Genomic DNA, 25,312 nt, shown 5'->3' with positions numbered 1-25,312 from the left:
CTTCCCGCATCCCCTCACCCCTTCCCCCCCCAAGAATGGTCAGTCCACTCCCTTTCTATGCCCCTGATTCTATTATAATCACCAGTTCATTCTGTTCATCAGATTATTCACTTGATTTTCAGATTCACTTGTTGATAGATGTGTATTTGTTGTTCATAATTTGTATCTTTACTTTTTTCTTCTTTTTCCTCTTCTTAAAGGATACCTTTCAGCATTTCATATAATACTGGTTTGGTGGTGATGAACGCTTTTAGCTTTTTCTTATCTGTGAAGCTCTTTAGCTGACCTTTAATTCTGAATGATAGCTTTGCTGGATAAAGTAATCTTGGTTGTAGGTTCTTGGCATTCATCACTATGAATATTTCTAGCCACTCCCTTCTGGCCTGCAAAGTTTCTGTTGAGAAATCAGCTGACAGTCGTATGGGTACTCCCTTGTAGGTAACTGAGTTTCTTTCTCTTGCAGCTTTTAAGATTCTCTCTTTGTTTTTTGCTCTTGGCATTTTAATTACGATGTGTCTTGGTGTGGTCCTCTTTGGATTCCTTTGTTTGGGGTTCTCTGTGCTTTCTGGACTTGTAATTCTATTTCTTTCACCAGGTAGGGGAAGTTTTCTGTCACTATTTCTTCAAATAGGTTTTCAATATCTTGCTCTCTCTCTCTTCTTCTGGCACCCCTATAATTCGGATGTTGGTACGCTTGAAGCTGTCCCAGAGGCTCCTTATTTTCGGATTCTTTTTTCATTTTGCTTTTCCAGTTGGGTGTTTTTTGCTTCTTCGTATTTCAAATCGTTGACTTGATTCTTGCGATCCTCTAGTCTGCTGTTGGGAGTCTGTATAATATTCTTTATTTCAGTCAGTGTATGCTTAAGTTCTAGTTGGTCCTTTATCACAACCTCGAGGGTCTCAGATTTCTTGTAGGTCTCATTAAGTTTATCAGCAGTTTCTAGAAAATTCTTGAAAAACCTTTAAAGTGTGGTTTTGAACTCTATATCCAGTAGTTTGCTTTCCTCCATTTCTGTCATTTGTTTCCTTTTTCTTTGTCTCCGCATTTTTATGCTTCCCTGTGTTGAGAAAGTGGTTTTCTGTGCTAAGTGTCCTCTAGGGCCCAGTGGTTCAGCCTCCCCAATTACCTGAGGAGGACACTTTTTGGTGTACCCCCTTGTGGTCTTTGTGCACAGTCTTGTTGTAGTTAAGCCTTGATTGTTGTAGGTATCACTGGGAGGAATTGACCTCCAGGCCAATTGGCTGTGAGAATCAGCTGTGTCTGCAGTGGGAGAACTTCTGTGCTGGAGACACCTCTCTGGGGTAAGACTTGCTTCAATGCGGCTTTGGTGCTCACTGAGTCTGCCCCCTGAGTTTGTCCTTTATGGTTCCACGGAGCTGCAAACTGGATGGTCCCACTCTGACCTCTGGGTACCCTGGCTCCTGGATCTCTAGGGAAGTGCTAATCTAGCCTCTGCCTTAGGCTACCCAGCAAAAGCCTCCCTGCAGGGCTTGGGCGGGTCGGGTCCCATGCGTCAACAGGGCGGGAGTAGCAGTTATGGCTGCTCTCAGAGGCCCCACTTCTCAGTGTCCCAGCAATTGCTGCAAGCCCCTCCGAGAGAAAGCTGCCCTCGAGTTCTGACCGATGCCAGACAGTCCCCCTTCTCCCATATGAGTCTGGGTCCCCAGAGACTTGCCCGGAACTGGAGCTCAGAGCTTGAGACTCCCTCCCGATTAAAAACGACACCCGCTCCCTCAGCCGCCAGCCCGCTCCATGTGCGCCTCTGTACCTTAGTATTTTACTTCCGCACTGCGCCTCCTCTGAGTCTCAGTATGCTTTTCTCTTTCCTTCTAGTTGTAGAATTTCCACTCAGCCAGCCTTCCTGTGGTTCTGGATGATGTCTGTTCCGTCTTTTAGTTGTATTTTTGAAGTGGTTGTTTGAGGCAGCAAACTCTGGTGTTTACCTATTCCGCCATCGTGGTTTCTCCTCAAGTTTTTCTTTTGTTTTAAACATGAAAGGATGTTTAAAGTTCACCACACTTTTTTTATTGGTTAAGATGATCATATGATTTTTTTATTTTAATCTGTTAGTATGATTAATTATAAAATTAATTTTCTAATGTTAAATCAATTTTGCATTTCTGGAATAAAACCAGCATGACCACGATATATATCCTTTTTACAAATTGCTAGCTCCTTTTTGCTATTTATTTAGGATTTTTATATTAATGTAGTGTAATCTTTTCTTTTTTAAAAAATATTTTTTTAATTGATTTCAGAGAGGAAGAGAGAGATAGAAACATCAATGATGAGAGAGAATCATTTGTCAGCTACTTCCTGCATGCCCCACACCAGGGATCAAGCCTGCAACCCGGGCATCAGTGTGCCCTGACCGGAATCAAACCTGAACCTCCTGGTTCATAGGTTTACACTCCATCACTGAGCCATACCAGCTGGGCAACTTTTCTTGTATTGTATTTATCTGTGTATGGTGGGGTAGGGTGGATGCTTGTGTATGTTAGATGGAGGTGGTTGCAAGGAAAGAGCTTTTTTAAAATACAAAATAGGTAGCTAAAAGTAGTAAAAGTGGTTGCTTTGGGGAAATGAGGAAATTGAAGATGCTTTATAAAAACTAATCTTGTACAATCAACTTCTTATACTATGTACAAAAACCTAAAATTTAAAAAAATTACTTTAACTAGATATGGGTGTTGTCTGTGAACAAAGGGGTAAGTAATACCAGAAGAATGGATGAGCAGAAAGTAATGGAGGACAAAATGAGAGAGTCAGAGATCAAATCCTAATAAATGCCCTAATATATATATGTATAGCTGATTGAATAAGTTGATATTAAAAAATAAACGTTTTTATTTCAGTTTGAATTTCAGGTGTATTACAAAGAATCATTTCCTAAATTGTTTTTTTGTTACATAGGATGCAAGCATATAAAATAAGTTATCTTTTAAATAACAGGGTTTTTATTTATTGCTAAAAATAAGAACATGGATTCTAACAGTTTTGAGTATATGTATTCATTTAGTATTGTAATAGAAATGTTAATATTGTTGAGTCAAATCTCTAGTATTCTTTTTTTTTTTTTTTAATGGAAGTTTTTCTTACCCAGGGGTGAGGTTCAAAGTTAATGCATAAAGTAAAAATCTCATATAGTAATGGCTAGGGAAGAGCTAAGAGCAATTGAGGAAATGTCAGGTTATGCCTCTTATTTCACACTTTTTCCAAGACAATCACTCATTGAGTGGAATTGTAAGTGTAATCAGCTGCATTGTTTATTTTTACTTTTCAAATATATTTTATTGATTTTTTTACAGAGAGGAAGGGAGAGGGATAGAGAGTTAGAAACATCGATGAGAGAGAAACATTGATCAGCTGCCTCCTGCACACTCCCTACTGGGGATGTGCCCACAACCAAGGTACATGCCCTTGATTGGAATCGAACCTGGGACCCTTGAGTCCGCGGGCTGAAGCTCTATCCACTGAGCCAAACCAGTTAGGGCATCAGCTTCACTGTTTAAAACATTATTTTCGTGTCTTAAAATAGTTTTACTGAATATTTATATTTTCATAAGATCAACATGCATAATATGCAAATCTAGTTTGATACCTAATTAACTTTATTTTGGGATTGAATTATTATGTAATCCATATATTTTTATAAACTAGGGCAAACCTTTATTTTAACCACTAAAGTCCATATCATCCCATTCAGAGTTAGTTACTGATTTTATCTTAAATGCTAGAGGCCCAGTGCACAAATTCATGCATGCATGGGGTCTGGCCAGCCTGCTCCTATTGGGGCCCCATCAGGACAGGGCTGGCCGGGGGAAGGGGCTGTGGGCCAATCGGAGTGGGGGAGCCCATCAGGGGTAGGGCCAGCCTGGGGGAGGGGCTGCAGGAGGTTGGCCAGCTGGCCCCACACCCTATTGGGGTAGGGCGGGCAATCAGGAGCGGGGCTGGTGGCGGGGAGAGGCTGCGGGCCAATCAGGGTGGTGAGGGCCCATCAGAGGCAGAGCCGGCCTTTGGGAGGGGTTGCAGGAAGTTGGCTGGCCAGCCCTGCACCCTATTGGGGTCGGGGGCAGCAGGGAGGCAATCAGGGGCAGGGCTGGCCAGGGAAGGGGCCATGGGGGGGTTGGGGGGGTTGGCCAGCTGCCCCGTACTTGATCGGGGTGGGAGCGGCTGATTGGGCCAGTTCGCTGACTGCAGTGGGCATCATAGCAACCGGTCGTTTCGGTGGTTACAGCGTTCCGGTCACTGGCTTTTTATATATATAGATAATTTAAAATATAATTTTCCAGAAGTGTTGATTATAATATATAGAGTATATAGCCGTAACCGGTTTGGCTCAGTGGATAGACCGTCAGCCTGCGGACTCAAGGGTCCCAGGTTCAATTCCGGTCAAGAGCATGTACCTTAGTTGCGGGCACATAACCAGTGGGGAGTGTGCAGGAGGCAACTGATTGATGTTTCTAACTCTCTATCCCTCTCCTCTCCCTTCCTCTCTGTAAAAAATCAATAAAATATATTTTTTAAAAAATAATAGAGTATATAATTTAAACTCCTCAAAATTTCTGGTCTTATGGCCCCATAGTGTAGCTTTTTCATCCTTTTTTTTTTTTTTTCCTTCTGTCTTTCCCCAGAAAGTAATACTGGAGTTAAAATTCTGCTCTTAGCCTTAGCTGGTTGCTCAGTGGTTAGAGTGTCAGCCCGAAGAGTGGGTTTGATTCCAGTCAAGGGCACTCCAGTCAAGGGCATGTACCTCAGTTGCAGACTCAGTCCCCAGCCCCTGTCAGGGTGTGTGCCAGAGGCAACCAATCCATGTGTCTCTCTCACATAGGTGTTTCTCTCTTTCTCCCCCTTCCACTCTCTTTGCAAATCAATGGAAAAACATATCCTCGGGTGAGGATTAACAACAAAAATATCTGCTCTTAATCTCTTCATAGTTGTACTTTCTCTTCTTTCTCACCTTTTCTAATATTGTGTTTGTTACAGAAAAGGTTTTCTTCAAAAATGGATGGGATGTCTTCAGAGACTAATGAAGAAAAGTAAGTTCATTTAATGCCTCTAAAAGTGTTAAACTTTATCAGAGAAAAGATACTTCTTCAACTAGTAAGACCTATTGACTTTTTAACATTTATTTTTTCCCCCTGGAAGAGAATGGAAAAAGATTTCAGAAGTTATTAATAGGTCTTCCTTGCCATATCTTTATATAAACTCATCTAGAGTCAACACTGAGATAGGCTTTAGAGACCATGTCTCATCTCTTCAATTTAAGAATGAGAAAATTGAGACATAAAGAAATGAAAGGATTTGTCTAAAGTTAGCATCACAAACTGGTGGCCTGTTTACAATCAGAGACATAATGTTTTTTCCTTAAGATGGGTTTTTTTAATTTTTGAATTAGTTGACAAATTTCAAAATTTCATATAACAATTAGATTTTCAGCTTCTCTTGAAAAATCAGCTGTGGCTACACTGGGTTTATATTTATGCTTGGCAACAATTAACCTGGGTGGAATAATGGCTATGACCTTCAGACTAGTCAGGAACTCTCCATTATAGTCTCCATCCCACCTATTTTTCTTGCACTTACTAAAGTATATGTTTTGCCTTCATAGGCATTTGAATGTTTACAACCTGTTCTAAAAAAATCACACAATAGTAAAACGAGAACTAGAATCTCTTGATTTATAGCCCATTTATCTTATAATTGTACCTTTGTAAATATTTTAAATTATGTTGTACTGTGTTTTAAGAGATAGTATTGTAGTATACAATATGTATTTTAACCAGTTAACTACCACACGTCCAAAACGGAAACCATCCCCACATGCCACAATATTTTGAATGTAATTAAAAAAATCATCTGACTCTGAAGTTGAATAAAGGATGTCATCTTCTTCTTGTGAGGTGCTTGGTTCAATTATTTCTTCATCTGATGCTGTTTATGGGAATTGAATTTTATTTGCACAATATAATATATTACAGTGATAAGTTCAGTAATAAAATAATAATTTTCAATTCTATGGAAATATCAGCAAAAGTGAGCGTAAAATAAAAATAAACTGTCAACATGAAAAGCCTCAAAAACACTAAATATTGTTGATGCTCCAAAGACAAAATCTATAAAAAAATAATGAAGAATGCACACCATGTTTACCAGTTTAGGCATGAAATTCATGATAACACAAACAAATCTCAAGTGTCACAATGAACAAAAAAAAATTCTCAAGTGTCTCAGTGTTTATCTCTTGCACGTCTGAATGACAGCCCTATATATCTATATTGAAATTTCTTCCATATGCGCTGGAATATTTACGAATTTAAGTTACCATAATTTTCTTTACAAACCCAGAGATGTCACTAACAAGTCTGATTTTAAAATTGGGCAACCAGAGTTGATATGCGACGTTTGCAGCTATAGGCGCACGTGGCATGTGGGGAAGGTCCACTGCTTGTGTCTATAAATGCTATAGGTGTACAAAGGGTTAAAACACTCTGACTATAAATATTGAATTTAGTGTTATAAATTTTGCTAAGTGAAAGTAATGCCAAGTTTGTTAAGTGAAAGTGATGGCCAATTTAAAAGCATGTAAGGGATAATGTGGACTTTGGAAAATTCATTTTTCTTTCAGTGTCTATATAAAATTTTTTTTCTCTTTCAGTGACAATACAGAGAGACCTGTTAGAAGACGACATTCCTCAGTAAGAAATACTTATATTTAAGTTAATTGTTAACATTTTTTGAATGAGACTATATACAACAGTAATTTTGACTGTGGCATCACCATCACACCCCCACTGGCTTCTATTGCTTTCTGGATAGACTCAAATATTTAACCTGATTCACAATTCTATAAATACATTACAATTTTTTATTTCATTAATTTCATGGTAATTTTATGAATTGTATGCTATATAAATTATCTACTTATATAAAAACCCTGGGTGTAACATCACAGCCAGAAGTGTGACCAACCGGAAGGAAGTCAGTCCTGCAGGGGTCGTCTTGGAAACGGCTGCGCCCTCCCCCAGCTGTTTCCTGGAGGGTGAGGTTTCAGGCAGGAACCCACCCGCGGAGTGGAGCGTGGAAGTGGAATGATTTGTAATGGGTCTGTTATTGAAGCTATCTTTGGAAATACTATATCTATAGATAATATTAAAAATATATCTAAATGTGCAGTTCTTTGTCCAAAAATGAGCATGTTCAAAAATTAAATGAAGAAATTTTGGATATACTCGATGGAGATTTTCACACATTGATTCCACAGATGATGCTGAAACGGAAAATTTTCCCATCGAATTTCTTTATAGTATTACTCCTTCAGGAATGCTGTGTCATAAATTAAAATTGAAAGTGGGTGCAATCATCATGCTATTGAGAAATCTCAATAGTAAATGGGGTCTTTGTAATGGTACCAGATTTATTATTAAAATATTACGAGCTAACATCGAAGCTGAAGTATTAACAGGATCCGCAGAGGGAGAGGTTGTTCTGATTCCAAGAATTAATTTGTCCCCATTTGACACTGGCCTCCCATTTAAATTGATTCGATGACAGTTTCCCGTGATGCCAGCATTTGTGAGGACTATTAATAAATCACAAGGACAAACTCTAGACAAAGTAGTCTTATTCCTACCTGAACCCGTTTTCGCACATGGTCAGTTATATGTTGCTTTCTCTCGAGTTTGAAGAGCATGTGAGGTTACAGTTAAAGTTCTAAATAGTTCATCACAAGGGAAATTAGTCAAGCACTCTGAAAATGTTTTCACTCTTAATGTGGTGTACAGGGAGATATTAGAATAAGTTTAATCACTTTATCAGTCATTGTTTGCATCACTGTTGTTTTTATATCATGTTTTTGTTTTCATATCATGTTTTTGTCGTTTTTGTATCATGCCTCTGTTGTTATATCCTTTTGTTACTGTTTATTAATAAATTTATATATTATTTTCATATACATTTTACTAATTTCCTTTCATCTCTCACACTTCTATTATAGAGAAAGGGCAAATAGCAATATTAAAATATCTCCGCTAATTAATTCCCCTTTTTAAAAAAATATTTTTTATTGATTTTTTTTCAGAGAGGAAGGGAGAGGGATAGAGAGTGAGAAACATTGATTAGCTGCCTCCTGCACACTCCCCACTGGGGATGTGCCTGCAACCAAGGTACATGCCCTTGACTGGAACTGAACCTGGGACCCTTGAGTCCGAAGGCTGATGCTCTATCCACTGAGCCAAACAGGTTAGAGCAATTAATTCTTTTTTAATGTGCACGAATTTTGTGCACCAGGCTACTAGTACTTTAATAAAACTGTTTTTAAAAATATTTAAGCTGCCCTGGCCCGTGTGGCTCAGTTGGTTGGGCATCCTTCCATGCACCAGGAGTTGCTGGTTCTATTCCTGGTAAAGGGCACATGCTGGGCTTGTGGACTCAACCCCCAGCAGGAGGCATGCAGGAGGCAGCTTCCCTACAATGTGCTCTCACATTGGTGTTTCTATCTCTCTCTCCCTCACCCTTCCTTTCTCTCTAAAAATCAAGAAACTATTATTTAATTGTTTTAAAAAACTGATATACAAAGCTATAGCAAGACCCAAAAATATCCAACTTAAACTGATTTGAGCTAAAAATTTATTGGGTTATGAAATTGAAAAATCCAAAGATAGGAATGACTTTAGGCATGATTTACTGACAAGGGGTTCCAACAGTATAATCAGTACTGGGATAATCTTTCACTTTTTCTACTCTGACTGCTTTCTCTGGGTAATCTCCATTATTAGACAGGTTCTGTGTACTTACTACTTCCAGGTTCAAGTCCTACATGGAAAAATAGTGTGTATATCCTCAAGATAAAAACAACTCAGGGTTGAATAGTTTGGCTTAATTATTTTGATATGGGTCAAGACCTCATTCCTGAACCAATCACTATTGCTGAGAGAATATCATGTGTAGATTGTTCTAGACCAGGGCTACATGTTGTACCCTAGGTTGAAATGAGCTTTACTCAGACCACGTGGGATCAGAGTTGGAAAAATAATTGGGGAAGGTAGGCAGGAGGGAGAAGATATTCCTATTTGATACCAAATATTTACATGAGCCACAAAGCATAGCACTGAACAGTATGATTTTGAGGAATATGAGAGGTTTTTACAGGAATTTTAGCATCTCTACCTTTCTACTTATGGTATAACTTGAAATGAACTGATTATTAATAGATATGCCAGATTTTCTTCAACAATTCCCTTACTTCTAGATTTTGAAACCCCCAAGGAGTCCTCTTCGGGATCTGAGAGATGGGAATGAAATAGTTCAGGTAAGTTTCTAGTATAAGTGCTTTATAGATAACTATTTTCAGTGATATTGTTAATAGTAAGGAACTTTGTTAGCCATATGAAGAGAGAACATCATAAATGATTCTCTATTGAATATGAACAAGTAAGCATGTCATGGTTTTCAGATTAAAATCCAAACACTTGAGTAAGCTGGCACTCATGATTTTTAACCCCTATTTACTTTGCAGCCTTCTTTCTTGCTACTCTCACACATATATCTCACCAATTAGAATTGCTTACTATTCCCCAAGCAAGACATGAACTCTGGTACCTGCAAGTATTTACATATGATGTTCCCTCTGCCTAGACAGCTAGTTCTCATTCTTCTTTTTTGTTTTATTAAAAATTTTTTAAAAATATACTGAAAATAGGAATAGTTTTAGAGTGAATGCTCATATAGTCATCAACTAGCTTCTAGAATTAATATTCTATCATACTTGCTTTATCATAAATCTGTAGCCCTCTTTATTTGGTAATTCCTATTTGTCTTTCAAGACTCAAGTTTGGAATCACTTGTCTCAGAAAAATCATCCCTCTATACCAGCCGTGGGCAAACTACGGCCTGCGGGCCGGATCCGGCCCGTTTGAAATGAATAAAACTAAAAAAAAAAAAGACCGTACCCTTTTATGTAATGATGTTTACTTTGAATTTATATTAGTTCACACAAACACTCCATCCATGCTTTTGTTCCAGCCCTCCGGTCCAGTCAGAAAGTTTGCCCACCCCTGCTCTATACCTTCTATTGTAATTATTTACTAATGTCCTTTCTAAATTGAGAGCTCCCTAAAGGCTCGATAAAGAACTTTATCATGTGTTTTTTAAATATATTGTGCCCAGCCTGGCTGGCATGGCTCAGTGATTGAGTGTTGACCTATGAATCAGGCGGTCATAGTTCCATTCCTGGTCAGGTTCCATTCCTGGGTTCCAGGCTTGATACCCAGTAGGGGGCATGCAGGAGGCAGCTGATCAGTGATTCTTTGTCATTAATGATGTTTCTTCCCCCCCCCCCCCCCCCCTCTCTCTCTCTCTCTCTCTCTCTCTCTCTCTCTCTCTCGTCCTCTCTGGAAAAAACCAAAAATATTGTGCTCAGTAAATAATGGCTTCTAGTACATTTTGTTGATGGATGCAATGCAAATAGTTTTGGAGAACATATAATTCTGAGTGCTCATTCTACTTTGGCTTCTTTAATATTTCTTCCTTTTTTTTTACTTTCACTTATAAAAAAATCTTTTCAATTAGTGTTTTGGGTTTCCTTTTTTAAATATATATACTAGAGGCCTGGTGTACGAATTTGTGCATGGGTGGGGTCCCTCGGGGTGGCCTGCGGGGATCAGGCCGAAACCCGCAGTCCAACACCGCCTGCAGCTCCTACCTGCTGCTCCCGCTCATCCTGGCCCCACTGCGCCTGCCGTGGGCTCGCACCCTGTCAGTCCCGATGGGGAGAGGCTCACGTTGCTGCAGTAGCACTTGCCAGCTGTGACTTCTGGGTCTGGTGCCCTCCCAGGGGGAGTGGCCTGCAGGATCGGGCCTAAACCGGCTCACTGACACCCTCCAAAGAGTCCCAGATTGCGAGAGAGCACAGACCAGGCCAAGGGACCCCACCAGTGCACGATTGGGGCTGGGGAGGGACCATGGGAGGGCTCCAGGGTGTGTCTGGCCCCATCGTGCCCAGTCCCAATTGGGGCCAATCGGGGCCGGCTGGCCGGAGAGGGACGCGGAAGGTTGGCCAGCCAAGGAAGACCGCAGGAGGGCTCCAGGGCGTGTCCGGCCCATCTTGCTCAGTCCCGATTGGCCAGACCCCAGCAGCAAGCTAACCTACTGGTCGGGTGCATCTATCCCTGGTAGTCAGTGCACATCATAGCAACTGGTTGACTGGTCAACTGTCTGACCCCTGGTGGTCAGTGCACATCATAGCAAGCGATTGAGCAGCCTTAGCATATCATTAGCATATTATGTTTGATTGGTTGAACAGTCGACCAGTCACCAGACGACTGGACACTTAGCATATTAGGCTTTTATTATATAGGACCAGAGGCCCAGTGCATGAATTCATGCATGGGCGGTTGGCTGGCTGGCCCCGCCCTCTGGTCGAACTCCCAGTTTAATTCGCAGTCGAACTCTCAGTCGGGAACAATTTGCATATTAGCCTATTATATAGGATTTTTTATTGATTTCAGAGATGAAGGGAGAGGGAGAGAGAGAGAGAGAAACATCAATGATGGGAGAGAATCACTGATCGGCTGCCTCCTGCATGCCCCCTTTTGGAAATCGAGCCCGCAACCTGGGCATGTGCCCTTGACCGGAATCAAACCTGTGACCCTTCAGTCCACAGGCCGATGCTCTATCCACTGAGCTAGACCGGCTCTTGTTCTTTTTTTATTACAGTTTACATTCAGTATTATTTTGTATCAGATGTACAGCACAGTGCTTTGACAATCATAAAGTTCACAAAGTGCTCCCCCTGATATTTTTCTTTTTTTTTTTCTTTTTTTTCCTCTCTTTTTTTTAATTAAATCTTTATTGTTCAGATTATTACATTTGTTCCTCTTTTTTTACCCCCCATAACTCCCCTCCACCCAGCTCCCACCCCACCCTCCGCCCTGACTCCCCACCCACTGTCCTCATCCATAGGTGCACGATTTTTGTCCAGTCTCTTCCCGCATCTCCCCCACCCCTTTCCCGCCCAAGAATAGTCAGTCCATTCCCTTTCTATGTCCCTGATTCTATTATAATCACCAGTTCATTCTGTTCATCAGATTATTTATTCACTTGATTCTTAGATTCACTTGTTGATAGATGTATATTTGTTGTTCATAATTTGTATCTTTACCTTTATCTTCCTCTTCCTCTTCTTAAAGGATACCTTTCAGCATTTCATATAATCCTGGTTTGGTGGTGATGAACTCCTTTAGCTTTTCCTTATCTGTGAAGCACTTTATCTGACCTTCAATTCTGAATGATAGCTTTGCTGGATAAAGTAATCTTGGTTGTAGGTTCTTGGTATTCATCACTTTGAATATTTCTTGCCACTCCCTTCTGGCACCATCCATAGTTATTACAATACTAGGGGCCCGGTGCACGAAATTCGTGCACTGGGTGTGGGGGAGGGGGGGAGTGTCCCTCAGCCCAGCCTGCCCCCTCTCACATACTGGGAGCCCTCAGGCGTTGACCCCCATCACCCTCCAATCGCAGGATCGGCCCCTTGCCCAGGCCTGACGCCTCTGACAGGCGTCAGGCCTGGGCAGGGGACCCTCATTTCCCCCCATCACTGGTTCTGCCCCCAGCCCAGGCCTGATGCCTCGGCCAGAGGCATAGACCCCCATCACCCTCCGATCACCTGATCGGCCCCTTGCCCAGGCCTGACGCCTCCGCCAGAGGTGTCAGGCTTGGACAGGGGACCCCCATCTCCCCCCGATCACTGGCTCTGACCCCCGCCCAGGCCTGAGGCCTCTGGCCCAGGAATCATGCCTGGGCAGGGGACCCCCATCTCCCTCTGATCGCTTGCTCCACCCCTCGCCCAAGCCTGATGCCTCTGGCCCAGGCTTTAGGCCTGGGCAAGGGGACCATCATATCCCCCCAATCCCCGGCTCCGCCCCCCACCCAGGCCTGATGCCTCGGCCGGAGGAGTTGACCCTCATCACCCTCCGATCACCAATCACCGGATCGGCCCCTTGACCAGGCCTGAGGCCTCCGGCAGAGGTGTCAGGCCTGGGCAGGGGACCCCCAGCTCCCCGCGGTTGCAGGCTCCACCCCTGCCCAGGCCTAACGCCTCTGGCCTAGGCGTCCGGCCCGGGCAGCGGGGACCTGCAGTGGCAGCGGGGGGGGGGGGGGGGCGCCACGATTGTGGGCTTCGCTTTAGGCCCAGGCAAGGGACCCCTAGCTCCCGGGACTGCCAGCCTTGACTGTGCCCAGCTCCCATCGCTGGCTCCACCCCTACTTCCTGCTATCACTGGCCAGGGTGGAAAAGGCACCTGATTCTCCCATCATGGCTGGGGGGCAGGGTAAAGGTGGCCCCAGGGCCGCCTTTGCCCTGCCCCCCAGCTCTTAGCTCCCCCCTGGGTTTCTGATCACTGTCAGTGGCAGGGGGCTTCTTCCTGCTTTCCCTTTCGCCTCCCTGCATTGTGCCTACATATGCAAATTAGCCTCCATCTTTTTGGCAGTTAACTGCCAATCTTAGTTGGCAGTTAATTTTCATATAGCCCTGATTAGCCAATGAAAAGGGTATCGCCGTACGCCAATTACCATTTTTCTCTTTTATTAGTGTAGATTATTGACTATACTAGAGCCCCAATGCATGAAATTTGTGCACAGGGAGGGGGGATGCTGTTCCTCAACCTGGCCTGCACCCTGTCCAATCTGGGACCCCTCGGTGGATGTTGGACATCCCTCTTGCAATCCGGGACCGCTGGCTCCTAACCGCTCTCCTGCCTGCCTGCCTGATTGCTCCTAACTGCTTCTGCCTGTCAGCCTGATCGCCCCCTAACCATTCCCCTGCCAGGTTGATTGATGCCTAACTGCTCCCCTGCAGCCTGATGGCCCCCAACTGCCCTCCCCTGCTGCGACCCACCTCCTCCACCAGGACCAACCTCCTCCGCGCCATGCAGAGCTGCAGGACCCCCAGGCCTCACTGTGTGGAGTGGCCACCGGGCCCTGCCTCTGCTGTGTGCACGGCCATCTTGTGGCAGCCATCTTGTGACAATGTTGCGCGAGGACATCGTGCAAGGGCATGACGCCACATAGGCTTTTATTATATAGGACTAGAGGCCTGGTGCACGAATTCGTGCACAGGTGGGTTCCCTAGGCCTGGCCGGAGATCGGGGCCAATTGGGCCATCTCACCCAGTTCTGATCGGGGCTGATCGGGGCCGGCCAGGTCGGGGGAGGGACCATGGCAGGCTGGTCGGCTGGGGGGAGTGACCACAGGATGTTGGCCAGCCACAGGAAGTTGGCTGTGGGAGCATACTGACCACCAGGGGGCAGCTCCTGCATTGAGCATCTGTCCCCTGGTGGTTGGTGCACATCATAGCAACCAGTTGACCCATCATTCAGTCGCTTAGGCTTTTATATACATAGATTCCCTATGCTGTACTTTACATCTCTGTGACTGTTTTGTAACTATCAGTAATTCTTAATTCCTTCATTTTTCACCCAGTTCCTCAATGCCTATCCCCTGGCAACTATCAGTCTGTTCTCTGTATTCGTGAGTCTGTTTCTGTTTTGTTTGTTTATTCATTTTGTTCTTTAGATTTTACATATAAGTGAAATCATATGGTATTTGTCTTTCTGTGTCTGACTTATTTGAGCAAAATACCCTCCAGGTCCATCCATTCTGTCACAAATGGTAAGATTTCATTCTTTTTTATTGCTGAGTGCTATTCCATAGCTTGCTTGCTTGCTTGTTTGTTTATTTGTTTATTAATCCTCACCTGAGGATTTCCAGTGATTTCTTTTTAGACAGAATGGATGGGAAGGAGGAGGGGGAGCAAAATATCAATGAGAGAGAGAGACATATCGATTGGTTGTCTCCCGCACACACCCCAACTGGGGCTGGGGATTGAGCCTGCAACCGAGGTTCATGCCCTTGACCAGGAATTGAACCCGACACCCTTTGGTCTGTGGGATGATGCTCTAACCACTGGCCAGGGCATACCACAGCTTTTTTATACAATCATCTCTTGATGGGCTCTTGGGTTGCTTCCATATCTTGACTATGTTCTATAACAGTGATGGCGAACCTCTGACACACGAACTCATTTTTTTGGTTGATTTTTCTTGTTAAATGGCATTTAAATATATAAAATAAATATCAAAAGTATAAATCTTTGTTTTACTATGGTTGCAAATATCAAAAAATTTCTATATGTGACACGGCACCAGAGTTAAGTTAGGGTTTTTCAAATTGCTGACACGTCGAGCTCAAAAGGTTCACCATCACTGTTCTATAATAATAAAAGCGTAATATGCAAATTGACCAAACGACCAAACAGTGGACCAACCATTCGATGACCTTCCGGATGAAGCCAGGGCTGCGAGGGCCGAGGCAGCCACGGCTGTGAAGGCCTACTCTTGCACATATTTTGTACATCAGGCCTCTAGTTATAAATAATGTTGCGTTGAACACAGTGGTGCATATATTCTTTTGAATTAGTGTTTTAAGTTTCTTTGGTTATATACTCAGAAATGGAATTGCTGGGTCATAATGCAGTTCCATTTTTAACTTTTTTAAAAAATATATTTTTATTGATTTCAGAGAGGAAGGAAGAGGGAGAGAGAGAGAGAAACATCAATGATGAGAGAATCATTGATTGGCTGCCTCCTGCACGCTCCCCACTGGGGATCCAGCCTGCAACCGGGCATGTGCCCTTGACCAGAATCGAACCTGGGACCCTTTAGTCACAGGTCAACACTGTATCCACTTAGCCAAACCAGCTAGGGTCGTTTTTAACTTTTTGAGGAACCTTCATACTGTTTTCTGTAGTGGCTGCACCAGTCTGCATCCCCACCAACAGTGCATGAGAGTTCCCTTTTCTCCTTATCCTTGCCAACACTTGTTTGTGGATTTATTGATGATGTTTGTGGATTTATAGCCATTCTGACAGGTGTGAGGTGATGATTCATTGTGGTTTTAATTTGCCTTTCTCTAGATGATTTTGAGCATCTTTTCATATGTCTATTGGCCATCGTATGCCCTCTTTGGAGAAGTGTCTATTCAGGTCTTTTGCCCATTCCCATTTTTTAATTGGATTTTATATTTTTGGTGTTGAGTTGTATGAGTTCTTTACAAATTTTGGATAGTAACCTCTTATCAGATGTATCTTTGGCAAATGTGTTCTTCCATAAAATAGGTTGTTTTTTCTTTTTATTGATGTCCAGTCTTTTTATTTTTCAAATACATTAAGCTTTTTTCTGCATTAGAGCTCCTGTACATATTCTGCCTGGAATGCTTTCCCTGTTCCCAACCCTTCATCGGACAAATAATACTTATACAAATAAAGTTTAGGTTTCAACTTAAATGTACTCTCTGAAAGAGATCTTCCCTAATTCTCAGGCTAAATTAGTTTTTTTTTTAATATATTATATTGATTTTTTACAGAGAAGAAGGAGAGGGACAGAGAGTTAGAAACATCGATGAGAGAGATCAATCAGCTGCCTCCTGCACACCCCCCAGTGGGGATGTGCCCGCAACCAAGGCACATGCCCCCGACTGAAATCAAACCTGGGAACCTTCAGTCTGCAGGCCGACGCTCTATCCACTGAGCCAAACCAGTTCGGCCTAAATTAGTTTTTTATGTAGTTTTCCTTCTTATCACTTGCCATATTTTGAGTTTTATGTTTGTATGGATTTTTGTTTTAAAAATCTCAGTTTCGTCCTGGCTGGTTTGGCTCAGTGCATAGAGTGTTGGCCTGCAGACTGAAGGGTCCCAGGTTCGATTCCAATCAAGGGCACATGCATGGGTTGCGGGCTTGAACCCAATAGGGGGCTTGCAGGAGGCAGCTGATCAATAATTCTCTCTCATCGTTGATGTTTCTATCTTTCTCTCCCTCTACCTTCATCTCTGAAACTAATAAAAATATATTAAAAAAATAAAATAACGTCTAAAAAATGTCAGTTTCACCATTAATTTCTAGTAGAGTAGGACTAGTTTTTTTTTCTTTTTAAATATATTTTTATTGATTTCAGAGAGGAAGGGAGAGGGAGAGAGAGATAGAAACATCAATGATGAGAGAGAACCATCGATCGGCTGCCTCCTGCACGCCCCCCATTGGGGACCGAGCCCACAACCCGGGCATGTGCCCTTGACCGGAATCAAACCCGGGACCCTTCAGTCTATAGGCTGATGCTCTATCCACTGAGCAAAACCGGCCAGGGCAGGACTGTATTCTTTTTTTTTAAATATGTTTTATTGATTTTTTTACAGAGAGGAAGGGAGAGGGATAGAGAGTTAGAAATATCAATGAGAGAGAAACATCAATCAGCTGCCTCCTGCACATCTCCTACTGGGGATGTGCCCGCAACTAAGGTACATGCCCTTGACTGGAATCAAACCTGGGACCCTTCAGTCTGCAGGCCGATGCTCTATCCACTGAGCCAAACTGGTTAGGGCCAGGACTATATTCTTTACCACTATTTTTCTATCACTCAGCATGGGATCTAGAATGTGTGTGTATTTCTAAATATGTTTATTTATTTTTTTAAATCCTCACCTGAGGATATTTTTCCATTGATTTTTAGGGAGAGTGGAAGAGAGAGGGAAAGACAGTGAGAAACATCAAGGTGAGAGAAACACATTGATTGAGTTGCCTCCTGCACGAGCCCTGACCAAGGGCCTGGGCCGGGGAGGAGCCTGCAACCAAGGTATGTACCCTTGACCAGAATCCAACCTGGGACCCTTTGTTCTGCAGGCCAATGCTCTATCCACTGAGCCAAACCAGCTAGGGCTAAATTGATTTTAGAGGGGGAGAGAGATAGAAACATCGATGTGAGAGAAACATCAACATCAATTGGCTGCGTCCTGCATGCCCCTTGCTGGGGATTGAACCCAAAACCACATGTGCCTTGTTTGAAATTTAACCAGTGACCTCTTGGTGCATGGGTTAGTGCTCAACCATTGAGCCACACTGGCCTGGCTAGAATGTGTATTTTTTAAAAATGTGATTTTGTTTATTTTGTTTTTGATTTAATTTATTGGGGTGACATTGGTTAATAAAATTATATAGGTTTCAGGGGTATAATTCTATAATACATAAATAATACGTCATCTGTATATTGTATTGTGTGTTCACCACCCCAAGTCAAGTTTCCTTCCCCCTTTATCCTCTCCTACCTACCCCTCACCCCCTTTTAAGAAAATATTTTGTTTTTTTTGTTTTGTTTTTGATTAATCCTCACGTGCGAATTTATTTTTCAATGATTTTTTTTTTTTTCGAAAGAGGAAGTAAGGGGGGGAGGGGGAAAGGAGAGAGAGACAGACAGACAGACAGACAGACAGACAGACATTGATGTGAGACACATCGTTTTGTTGCCTCCCGCATGTGGGGGATTCCTTTGCAATCCAGATACATGTCCTTGACTGGGAATTGAACCTTCAACCCTTCAGTGCATGGGCTGACATTCCAACCACTTAACCATACTCGCCAGGACAAAAAATGTTTTTAATGAACTTTAAATGATTAAATGACAGATTCTTAGATTCATAGAGCTTTAAAATCAATAGGACCTCACCAGTAATCTTTTTTGTTGTTCCTCTCCATGGAAATCTTCAGTAAAAGGCAAAAAAGATTTATGCCATCTGAAGAGAAACCAGAGTAATCTTGAATCTATTTTTTTCCCATTTTATAGATGAGAAATATGAGGTCCAGAGAAGTTAAATGTTTTGTCTAAGCCCACACACCTACTTAGTAACAGACTTCAAATTAGAGCTCTAATTTTATTTCAAATATACCACACAAATTTATTTTTCTTTTTTAGTAAGAAATATGCTAGTATTTGGATCTGAGAATACTGTTGAAGAGCAGTAGAAAGCCCCAGCCATTGAAGACTTGAAATAGTCTAGCAATTTCCCTTCCTGTCTCTTCTGATAGAACTAATCAAAGTTAGTTTACAGAGATTACAGCCAGTGAAGAAAGAAGTGAATATAAGTACCTTTGGAGGAATGTAGATCTAGTCTGTGTAAGACCACACTGCCTAGATCCACGATGCTTTCCAGAAATACTGAGGAGAGTGCAGTTTGCATTTTGAAGATCAGTTCTGAGGGAACTGCCTTAGGTGATAAGTTGCTTGTCACACATTCTTTTTTTCATGCAGAAAACTTCACTTTAGATCTTCAAAGACTTCTGTAAAGAAAACCTTTCTAGCATAAAAAGACACATGTTAAAGTTGTAGAAAAAAGAAAAAAAAAGGAAGAAAGGTATTGATCTCTTTTAGTCCCAGTATTTATTTACTGTGTCAGTATTATTATCATATTAAGCTTGAGGTCACCTATAGCATCTGCCAGGATGAACATTCCTGATTCTTTGTTATAATAAGACTTATGTTCAGATATTCAGGTATTCAGAATTATCGCTGTAAAATTATCTGTGGATGTTGTTTGTTTCTCTGTCTTGCTTTTTGTGTTTGGTATCCATGAGAGTAAAAATGTTTGCTCTTGTTAAGGAATATGAGGAAAAGTAAAAACTGTATATTATAATGAAAGATGCTCAACATCACTAATTATTAGAGAAATGCATATTATAACCACAATGAGATGTCACCTCATACCCATTAGAATGACTACCATCGCCGAACCGGTTTGGCTCAGTGGATAGAGCGTCAGCCTGCGGACTCAAGGGTCCCGGGTTCGATTCCGGTCAAGGGCATGTACGTTGGTTGCGGGCACGTCCTCAGTGGGGTGTGTGCAGGAGGCAGCTGATCGATCTCTCTCATCGATGTTTCTGACTTTCTATCCCTCTCCCTTCTTCTCTGTAAAAAATCAATAAAAATATATTAAAAAAAAAAAAAAAAAAGAATGACTACCATCAAAAACTTAGAAAATAACAATGTTGGCTGGTATGTGGAGTAATTAGAACCTTTGTGTCCTGTCGTGGGAATGTAAAATGGTGCAGCTGCTATGGAAAAAACAGTATTGCAATTCCTAAAAAAATAATAGAATTACCATATGATCTAGCAATTCCACTTCTGGGTATATACTCAAAAGAACTGAAAGAAAGATCTTAAGAAATGTACACCCCTGTTCATAGCATCGTTACTCACAATAGTCAGAGGGAGGAAGCACCCAGTGTCCATTGACTGATGAATGGATAAACAAAATGTGGTATCAATGGATCATTATTCAACCTTAAAAAAGAAGGGGATTCTGGCTCTGGCCGGTGTGGCTCAGTTGGTTGGGCATCGCCCTGTGCACTGAGTGCTTATTGGTTCGAGTCCCTGTTAGTGCACATGCACTGGTTGCAGGTTTGATCCATGGTAGGGGGTGTGCAGAAGGCACATCCATTTTTTCCCCTCTCCCTCTTTCTTAAAAAAAATCAATTAAAAATAATCTTTAGCGTGGGTGAACCTTGAAACCATTGTGCTAAGTGAAATAAACCAGGCACAAAAGGAAAAAAAAAACTTTTATGATTCCACTTGTGAAGTACCTAGGGTATAGAGTAGAGAAAGAAAATTCAGTTGGGGCAGAAGCTGGGGAAGGTGATATGCAAATTTATAGAGACAGAAAATAGAATGGTGGCTATGTAAAGGTTAGGGGGATTGTTTAATGGATATAGAATTTTAGTTTTGCAAGATGAAAAGAGTTCTGGAGATTGGTTGAATAGCAACCTAGATACACCTAACTGAACTATACACTTAAAAATGGTTAAGATGCTTGAGTACATTATGCTAAGTGAAATAAACCAGTCACAGAAGGACAAATACTATATGATTCCACTTACCTGAGGTATCTAAAATAGTCAAACTCATAAAAACAGAGAGCAGAAGGATAAGTGGTTGCCAGGGGCAGAGAGGATGGGGAAATGGGGAGTTGCTAATCAACAAGTATAAAATTTCAATTATGCAAGATGAATATGTTCTAGAGATTTGTACAATACTGCCTATAGTTAACAATATCATACTGTGCCTTTAGAAATCTGTTCAGAGGGTAGATTCCTTGTAGAGTATTCTTTCCACAATAAAATAAAAATACATGTTCAAAATGGTTAAGGTGGTAAATTTTATTTATGTGTATTTTACTACAATTAAATTTTTTTAAATCTTCAAAATAGTGTAGTATGGTTACCATAATAGGTAACATGTCATTTGCTTTATCCTTTGTCTTTTTTCTTTTTTTTTTAATTAAATCGTTATTGTTCAGATTATTACATTGCTCCTCTTTTTTTCCCCCATAACTCCCCTCCTCCCAGTTCCCACCCCACCCTCCACCCTCACTCCCCACCCACTGTCTTCATCCATAGGTGCACGATTTTTGTCCAGTCTCTTCCCCCATCCCCCACACCCCTTTCCCCCCCAAGAATAGTCCATTCCCTTTCTATGTCCCTGATTCTATTATAATCACCAGTTCATTCTGTTCATCAGATTATTTATTCACTTGATTCTTAGATTCACCTGTTGATCGATGCATATTTGTTGTTCATAATTTGTATCTTTACCTTTTTCTTCTTCTTCCTCTTCTTAAAGGATATCTTTCAGCATTTCATATAATCCTGGTTTGGTGGTGATGAACTCCTTTAGCTTTTCCTTATCTGTGAAGCTCTTTATCTGACCTTCAATTCTGAATGATAGCTTTGCTGGATAAAATAATCTTGGTTGTAGGTTCTTGGTATTCATCACTTTGAATATTTCTTGCCACTCTCTTCTGGCCTGCAAAGTTTCTGTTGAGAAATCAGCTGACAGTCGTATGGGTATTCCCTTGTAGGTAACTGAGTTTCTTTCTCTTGCTGCTTTTAAGAGTCTCTCTTTGTCTTTTGCTCTTGGCATTTTAATTATGATGTGTCTTGGTGTGGTCCTCTTTGGATTCCTTTTGTTTGGGGTTCTCTGTGCTTCCTGGGCTTGGAAGTCTATTTCTTTCACCAGGTAGGGGAAGTTTTCTGTCATTATTTCTTCAAATAGGTTTTCAATATCTTGCTCTCTCTCATCTTCTGGCACCCCTATAATTCGGATGTTGGTACGCTTGAAGCTGTCCCAGAGGCTCCTTACACTATCTTCGTATTTTCGGATTCTTTTTTCATTTTGCTTTTCCAGTTGGGTGTTTTTTGCTTCTTCGCATTTCAAATCTTTGACTTGATTCTTGCGCTCCTCTGGTCTGCTGTTGGGAGTCTGTATAATATTCTTTATTTCAGTCAGTGTATGCTTAATTTCTAGTTGGTCCTTTATCACAACATCAAGGGTCTCATTAGATTTCTTGTACATCTCATTAAGTTTATCGGCAGTCTCTAGAAGACTCTTGAAAGACCTCAAAAGTGTGGTTTTGAATTCTATATCCAGCAGCCTGCTTTCCTCCAGTTCTGTCATTTCTGTCCTGTTTCTTTGTCTCGGCATTTTTTATGCTTCGCTGTGTCGATAGAGTGGGTTTCTGTGCTAAGTGTCCCAATTACCTGAGGTAGACACTCTTGGTGCACCCCCTTGGTCTTTGTGCATAGTCTTGTTGTAGCTAAGCCTTGATTGTTGTAGGTAACACTGGGAGGGATTTGACCTCCAGGCCAATTGGCTGTGAGAATCAGCTGTGTCTGCAGTGGGAGAACTTCTGTCCTGGATCTCTAGGGTGGCACTAATCTAGCCTCTGCCTGAGGCTAACCAGCAAATGCCTCGTGCAAGGCTTGGGCGGGGCGGGTCCCAGGGGATCTACAGGGCCAGCGGAGTGAGCAGTTATGGCTGCTCTCAGTCCTGTCCCCAGAGGCTCTGCCTCTCAGTGTCCCAGCAACCACTGCAAACCTCGGAGAGAAAGCTGCCCTCGAGTTCCGACCGATGCCAGGCAGTCCTGCTTCTCCCGTTTGAGTCTGGGTCCCCAGAGACTCACCCAGAACTGGAGCTCAGAGCCTGAGACTCCCTCCTGTTTGAAAAAGACAGCCCGCTCCGCACGCACCTTTGTATTTTACTTCAGCACTGCACCTCCTCTGAGTCTCGGTATGCTTTTCTCTTTCCTTCTAGTTGTAGAATTTCCCCTCAGCCAGCCTTCCTGTGGTTCTGGGTGATGTCTGTCCCGTCTTTTAGTTGCATTTTTGAAGTGGTTGTGCGAGGCAGCAATCTCCGGTGTTTACCAATGCTGCCATCTTGGTTTCTCCTCTATCTTTTTTCTTGATAGTAAAATAGTCATTCACTTAAAAGAGAGAGAAGATAAGGGGCAGTATCTCCTTAAATATATGTTGTTTATGTCAGTATACTTAGTGTCATTCACATTGAAAATTATATTTGTGTTTATTAAGTGTTTCTACATTGGGATATCTTGGAGACTAATAATAATCAAAATTAATAATAATATAAAATTATTTCAGAATAAGACTTGGTCTATATGTAGTACTCTGGAGACCTAATTAACAGTGGTTTCATTAAGAATCATACCAAATATTCTCTGCCCTTAGGAACCCAGTGTTTCGAGAAATAAGAAAAGCTCTCGCCGAGTCAGCTTTGCAGATACTATAAAGTAAGTTGAAAGGAGAAATAATTTTAAATGACAGTAGTGCTGTGCTGTGTGTCAAACTAAATATGTTACTGCTGACTTACATAACCTGTGTTTCTATTAGATAAGCATTAGAGAATTGTTATTTAAGAGGTTGTTATTTAGTATTATGCTTAAAAGAAAAACATTGAGCCCTAGAGCGTCAGCCTGCAGACTGAAGGGTCCGGGGTTTGATTCTGGTCAAGGGCACATGCCAGGGTTGCAGGCTCGGTCCCCAGTGTGGAGTATGCAGGAGGCAACCGATCAATGATTCTCTCTCATCATTGATGTTTCTATCTCTCTTTCACTCTCTCTCTCTTTCCCTTCCTCTCTGAAATCAATAAAAATATACTTAAAAGGAAAACATTGAAAGTGTTTCCTCTAAAGTTAGGAATAAAACTGCTAAGTGTTACTACTGAGAGAGATGGTGCAAAGGTCTGGGTTACACACACAACTCTAAAGGAAGTGGAGGTATAAAAAAAGGTTATGGGAGGTTTAAAAAAAAGACTTCCAATTTACTCTTTTTTTCTTCTTCTATTTTATGATTAAAAGTTATAACATAGAGAAAATAGTATCATGAAAACTCAAGTATTCATTTTCAGCTACAGTGTCAACTATGGCCACTCTTGTTTCACTACACCCCCACTTAGTTCCTTTTCCTGTCCTACTGAATTATTTTCATGTGAATCCCAGATGTATTTCATTAGTTATGCCTTTAAAAGACAAAATATTTTTAAAGAACCTATTAACCCTTTGCGGTCGTATTAAATTTGGACATGGGTGTCGTACTGGTCGGAATTAATTTCCATTGAAAGAGCAGTGATACATAACATGCAAGATTATGAAGGATAAACAGGATTTATTAATTCTTTTTTGAACATTAGATGTATGTTTAGACAATAATTTGTTTCAATAACATTTTTATATAAAAATTATATTTTATATTTCTCCATTGTGTGGTATCTTTGAAAGCAGTCTCCAATATGCAGTCCTGGTTTTCGACTACATGTATCGCAAAAATAATTAGTTTGGCGTCTTCCGCCCCTAATCTTTCTGTTTGAACATACAGAGCAATCTTTACTTTTCACACCTTCACAGTGCCACAATATATGCAGTTTCCCATTAAGATTTTCATCTTTATCTGAGGCCGATGGTCTTCCTGCCAAAATAAAACTCTTCATCGTTACTTTCAGATTCGCAGTACACTTCTTTCGGTAACTTTCTTTTTGCCATTTTGGAGTATTATTTTGAAATATCTTAACAAGCGAGAATGCCTAATTACAGTTAAACGTAATTTGTAAAGCTTTATTTGAAATTCTGCGAAGTATCTTCGAAGCTTGTCGATTTCTTCACTCTCAAAAGGCGAGTGACTTGCCATGGTGTTTTGCATGGCGAGTGTGGAACGACCACGTTTGTTTATATTAAGTTTCGATATCTCCGAAAGGAAGAAGTAAATATCCAGAAATGAGAACCTTGTTTTGGTTCGTGACAAGATCGCTTAGACACTTAAGAGCTTTCAGAGAAATTATGAACTGATACATGAATGAATAGAGTTAAGATTCGTACGGTTCCTTGCTGTGGTGGCTGAGAGCAGACATACAACCAGAACGGTAAAAAAGCTTTGGTGGCTGAGAGTAGACAAACGACCGCAAAGGGTTAAATTTATTTTCAGATATTTTTTTATGCAATTGTAAATGGGATTGTTATCTTTGTTTCCCTTTCTGATAGTTTATTATCTTATATAATAAAAGCCTAATATGCTAAGTGTCCAATGGTTTGACCAGTCGCTATGACATGCACTGACCACCAGGGGGCAGACACTCCAACTGGTAGGT

At 41.5% G+C, this 25,312-nt stretch overlaps 1 protein-coding gene across 1 annotated transcript in view; it reads left to right on the top strand.

The window, feature by feature from the left end:
- KNL1 (kinetochore scaffold 1) overlaps window positions 1-25,312 on the top strand; it is a 68,080-nt gene that overhangs the window by 5,803 nt on the left and 36,965 nt on the right. The window contains exons 2-5 of the mRNA XM_081112959.1: window positions 4,988-5,040; window positions 6,660-6,699; window positions 9,252-9,311; window positions 23,401-23,462. Of these exons, the coding sequence (XP_080969085.1) occupies window positions 5,006-5,040; window positions 6,660-6,699; window positions 9,252-9,311; window positions 23,401-23,462 (197 nt within the window). The 5' untranslated portion in view covers window positions 4,988-5,005. The remainder of the gene's footprint in view (window positions 1-4,987; window positions 5,041-6,659; window positions 6,700-9,251; window positions 9,312-23,400; window positions 23,463-25,312) is intronic.

This window comes from Myotis nattereri (assembly GCF_964212035.1).
Source record: "Myotis nattereri genome assembly, chromosome: 1".
Classification (NCBI taxonomy): domain Eukaryota; kingdom Metazoa; phylum Chordata; class Mammalia; order Chiroptera; family Vespertilionidae; genus Myotis; species Myotis nattereri.
Note: the sequence above shows the minus strand (reverse complement) of the source record. Positions and strands in the feature narration are given on the sequence as shown.